The sequence below is a fragment of the Nematolebias whitei genome, chromosome 8 (genome assembly GCF_014905685.2).
Source record: "Nematolebias whitei isolate Nwh7 chromosome 8, NemWhi1, whole genome shotgun sequence".
In the NCBI taxonomy this organism is placed as follows: domain Eukaryota; kingdom Metazoa; phylum Chordata; class Actinopteri; order Cyprinodontiformes; family Rivulidae; genus Nematolebias; species Nematolebias whitei.
Genome location: NC_056505.1, coordinates 16,672,967 through 16,678,800, shown reverse-complemented (window position 1 = coordinate 16,678,800; position 5,834 = coordinate 16,672,967). Strand labels below are relative to the sequence as shown.

Genomic DNA, 5,834 nt, shown 5'->3' with positions numbered 1-5,834 from the left:
ATATATATATAAGACAATAATATTGATACATATGGAAAACACAGTGATCCCTGACCTGTCGCAGGGCTTACATTCCAGAGACCCAGGCAGCAGGTGAAAATCTGCAAAATTGTGGCATTATATTTATTGTATTATATAGATAGGTTTAAAGCTTTGTAAACCCTTCCCACGCTCCTGAAAACCTTCCCCACTCTCTTCTAAACACTTCACATGCTCTTAAACACTTTGGCAATGGTGATGAAGATGATGAAGAGTAGATGAATGTACATTACTGCACGGCATGTACAGTACACACAATATAAAACAAAACGTGTTAAAAAAAAAAAAAGATACAGTGAAGCTGCAAGAAGTGAACCACAATAGATGGGTAGCTACAGTATATTAATCCCAGGGCAGACATTTGAGGTGTAGTAGTCACGTAGGTACGTGCCACTAGTTGTAGTATGACAATATATGAGATATATATGCATACAATATTCACGAGTTCCTCATCTTTCTGACTGTGTAAGGTCGTGCATTGAATTTAACAGAAATGTAACGAGAGACGTTATTTATCTTTGACCCATCAAATCAATGCGGTCATTTATTTTCAGAATCAAAGTTTAACATCAAACATTTACATTGATTTGGCAAAATATGAAAATAATAACAGACAAGTTTCACAGAAAATGAGCATCGATCACTCGGCGGTGATCAAGGACTTTGCTTCAGATATTCCTAAGATATCTGTACTGATTTTATGAGAAAGAGGAGAGTTTTAAGATGAAATGGAGATTTATCTTACAGAGAAATATGTGAGGGAATTAATCTGTTTGACCAGAAATTGCACGCTCCATCAGATATCAGCTTGCCCACGGTACACTTGGTCGAAAATAGAACCATCTACCTTGATGATGAAATCAGCGTCGGCGTAGGTTCCTTTCTGACTCTTTTCAGCGTCTCCGTGAGAACTACCAAACCCTCAGAGAGTCGTACGTGGTTTTCAAACAGAAATTATAATCCCAAAACGTCTCTGGAACATCCTGAATGCGTTTGCACCCAAGAACTCTGAACTCCTTTCATTCTTCAGAACTTCTCAGACTCTTAATTGTCAGCAACTCTCTAGTTCTTCATCTCCTCAGCCTCTGGAACTATCAGACTCCAGACTCTAACATGAACTGGGAAGTTGCCACATTTTAAATGGGTCGACTTCCGGTTCATTTGAGAGCTTTTGATTGGTCGATGGACCAGAAAGAGGTGTGGTTTTTGACGTAAGGTGTTATCAAAAGTCGAGGTCAGAGAATGAGTTTGTTTAACAACTGACAGAGAGATTATTGCAGAAAAGCAGACTTCGTGGAGTCAACTCTTCTGTATCTTCTGTAAAGATTAAACATGACATTTCTTTTTCAGTAAACATTTAGTTGACCGAAGCTTCAACTTTCACATACTTACGTTGCTTGGCTCATTTCAGACAGAAAATCAAGAAATGCATATTAACCTGATTTCTTCTTTGAATGAGGAATAAAAATCATTACTTACTGTTTATGTAAAATAAAAATGAGTAGTTCTTTTCAACCTGTAACATTGAGTGGAACTAACACAATTTGATTATTAAACATTTGTAAAACAGTAATGATTATAGAGAATTGTCTTTTCTGCTTGATTAATTCAAGAAAGAAAGTCATCAGATGGCTCAGACTGTATTCAGATCAATGAAAATAACAGTCTCTGTCCATCTGATAGATTTGAGGTCATCAGGGTCAGATCAGGGTCAGATCAGGTTCACTACAGAGGCATCAAGTAACATTTCCTAATTAATCAAACAATTACATCTGAGAGTATCATAAAGAAAGAATACACAAATTTGAAAAAAACAACAACAACAACAACAAATATGCACAAGGTAGGGAGTACTACATTCATGATTAATCTAAATATGTTTATAGATACATACACTCCAGCCCTTTTCCGACTTCTTAGCTCTTTGCTTATCTTCAGCTCTGCAGCCTTGATACTTCCTCCTTAGTTCTTCTGGTATTGTGTGGAAAATGCCTTCTCGTTCCTTTGGTTGGAGGACCAGCAGTTGATCCCAAGAGTAAACAAGATAATACAGCAAGGGACAACTGTATTTTATACATACATTAACCTGAAATGTGTACCTATTATATCAAAGATCATGCTCAATAATCCAGGTAAAAAATCCAACAAAGTTAAATTAGGTCTGAGGAGCCACAACAATCTCAGTCCCACAGGCAGCACACTCATAGTGGACCGACCTGTTTGATGGTGATGAGATGGTTTCTGGAGTCCGCCCTCTCCCCCGTTGACTCCTCTGAAGCAGACAGTAGGCAGTGTGCCTGCGGGACTGAGTTTGTTGTGATTCCTTGGACTGATGAAGTCCTTTGGATGAAGGACGAAATGTTTCAACACATAAACTGTCCAGAGGACCTGACAACTTTGTTGTATTTATTATACAAAAAGTACGAAAAAAAAAACCTTGAGAAATCCAAAACTTATTTTGAAATTTTGTACATTTTAGCATACCATATGTCCTATTCAACAGTTTCTCACATTTTTAAAACCCCCTTAAAAGCAATTATTGAATATATTAGACAAAAACAAACAAAAAACAACTTAAAGCTCTAGGTTGTCAGTGATAAAATAATGATAATGTTTTAATGATGGGTGCTGGTCAAATCATGTCCTCCACTTACTGTACCCTACTTTGTACCCAACACTTTTCAATATATACTCAACAGTTGGCAACTGGATTAAAACAGTTCCCACATTTCACGCACTAATCACATGCATGTAGCTCAACATGCAACAGTCTTGCCCTGCATATAACGCCACAAATGTATGCATTTATGGATGTAGAGGCACCAGCTCTATACAACCCTGCAGAAGCTCAGGTTGTTTTATTTCATAGTGAACATTACTTAATATCATAACCATCATGTGCCTATTGTTGCAACAAATATTTATGATAATCACTGGATAAAAACAGTGAGTGCTTTGTTATGCAAACTGATTTTTTCGCTTGACTCAGTATATTTTGTGACCTACACCATTATTCATTTTAAAGATCTACGCATGTTAAAAACATTTCAAAGTTCAGTCAGTGTTTTTAATTATTTATTTTTTTTAGAAGGGGAGAGGATGTTATCCTAATGCTGTATTTAAAAAAAAAATATATATTTGACAATCTCTGCATTTCACCTTGACTTTAAACAAGAGCTTGCCAACACTTTCATCACTGGTAAATTCAATTGGATAAATGTCCTCTGTTTTGATATTAATAAAAAATCTACTCCAGGGATGGCCCTTTGAATGATAAAGCCAAGTGAAATGCTAATTTAGGATTAGTGTCAAATAATAATAAATGTGGCGCAATGGCTTTTATATCTATCGCTGTGGTTCACCTTGAGATCAGGCTGAGGTTTGGCAACGTTTTCATCAGCCAGCACTGTTAAAGCAGCCCCAATGACTATCCCTGCAGAGCTGAGTTTAAAAAGCCCCAAGAGGTAACAGAGTTGAGTTCAGCAGACTGGCATCACTTCCATTTTACAGCGTATCAGCGTATTCTTTACTCACTGTGCATGCCTTGATTTCTAATCAATGGTTTGCTACGTAAGGGCATTATGATAATGACAAACTACTTTGTAATTGCTAAAGAGAAGTTTCTATTAATGTTGCATTTTGGTTTTCATTGACAAATTCAGAATGGACAGTAAACTACAGCAGATGTACCTGTTACACCGATTCCCAAAGCCTTAAGTGCTTCTTTCATTTGAGCTAGCCTTGCTTTATATATCACCTACTTTCAGTCTCAGTGACATGAGCAGTTTTGGTTTAGGATTGATATAAAATGTTTTATTGACCATTGTTAAGGCCGAGTAAGCCGTTTGAAACAGAACAAGATTCCTAGTCAGGACCCATGAGACTGTTTTTAAGTCCAAGCTAAACTCTTCTAGATTTATTATTGCAGTTTATCTAAACACTCACACCCTGTTCTTTGTAATAGGAAAAACCTCTCAGAGACATAAAAATGACTGACGTCTTTATTCTTGTGTTTTTTTTATATTTTTTTATAGTAGCAATGGTGAAATATATGTCACATTTTTATCAAACAAATCATACATAAGAAATGAAATTCTTAGTTATTAGTTTTTTTATGTCAACATGGGGTAGCATGGTGGAGCAATGGTTAGTGATGTCATCTCTCAGTAAGAAAGTCACAAGTCATTCCCCCAGCCTGTGGCTTTTTTGAGTGGAGTTTCCATGTTTACCCTGTACATGCGTGGGCTTTTGTCAGATACTCACTCAGGAACAACAGCTTTGGAAATTATATTTTATTTAAGTTAATTAAAATGGAAGCTTTAGAAATAAATAATTAATGCAACTGCTAGGAAAAAGACAAAGAGAAAGGCCAAAGTGGTGATATATGGATGCAGTTAGAGAGGACATGGAGGTAGTTGGAGTGAGGACAGAGGATGCAGAGGACAAAGTGAGATGGAGGTGGATGACTTAATGCGGAGACCCCCGAAGAGGGAAAAGTTGAAAGAAGAAGAAGAAAAAGAGGAGGATAAAAAAATGATGGTTCAGGCCAAACTTGGCATGGTAGTGTACAAAAGGAACAAATAACAACAAAAAGCACACACAAAAAAACACAGGAATCCTGAAAATGTACACAATACTGAATGGAGTCCCACAACAGACAACAGGTGTGGATATTGGCAACTAGGACTAGGTCAGCAGGAAGAGGTGACGCGTATGAGAAATCACCCCATACTGACAATATGCCATTTCCTCTTGTCTGCAGTTTGGAGTGAGTGGTCTCACCAGTTTCTTGGAGTTCACTGACAACGGCACTAATCCCAACATCTTCTTTGAAATTCTGGGAACAAATTATGGAGAAGACAGGGGACGAGGAGTCACCAGGGTGAGTAATTAAACAGAAACACTGAGGTGTAACCTATAATTGTGTCATTTATATTCAAATGTGCAAAGTGGTTTTACCTAGATCCTAGATTTGCAGTGTCAGTGGGATTCCCCCGTTTTATTTTTCATTTTTATTTAGCTGTTTTTTGTTTCTCCTTCTTGTTACCTGTTCCAGTTTTTTCCTCAGTTTCAGAACAGTTTTGTTTTTTTATTTGTCTGATTCCTTTCACTTGAATTAGTTTTTATTTTCTAAACCAAACAGTTAAGCTATGATATCTTTATCATGATAAAGATATCATGATCATGATCATAACAGATGGAAGAAAAAAAAAAACAACTTTTTCATACTTCTTTCTCTGGTGTTTTGCAAATGGTTAATTGTGTCTGTTTGTGTGCCGGTCATTACACATTTAACTTTAGTTCAGCCACTCAGTTCAGTCAGGCGTGATGTTAATTAGATGGAAATAAAAACATTTTGATTGGGCACTTTGTAATCGCAATGATTGTATAATGAATTTCCAAAAAATATCCTGAAAGAAAAGTGAAGTTATTTGTCCTTGTATGTGTTTATTTTAATGACTTTGTGTCTTAATACATTTTGATGGATACATATTAGATTATTTAAAAGGGTCATTGTTAGCTTTCTTGTTGTCCTGTGTTTTTTTGCATTTGGCTAGTTCCATCAACTAGTTCTATAATTTGTTTTTAAAGGGAATTTTTAAGGTATTTTCCATGCTTGTTCAATGTAAATTCAGATGTGTCTGATCTACAGTTCTCTATTGTCTAGGCAAAAGTGGTGTATTTGGCAGGAAATTTCATTTTTTAAGTAGGAACGTTATATTTATGTAGTATATATATGTGTGTGTGTATATATATATATATATATATATATATATATATATATATATATATAT

The 5,834-nt window shown here is 36.0% G+C and overlaps 1 protein-coding gene across 1 annotated transcript in view; it reads left to right on the top strand.

Moving 5' to 3' along the window:
- grid2 (glutamate receptor, ionotropic, delta 2) overlaps positions 1–5,834 on the top strand; it is a 724,936-nt gene that overhangs the window by 536,814 nt on the left and 182,288 nt on the right. Inside the window, exon 8 of the mRNA XM_037680996.1 lies at positions 4,802–4,921. Coding sequence (XP_037536924.1) covers positions 4,802–4,921 — 120 coding nt within the window. The remainder of the gene's footprint in view (positions 1–4,801; positions 4,922–5,834) is intronic.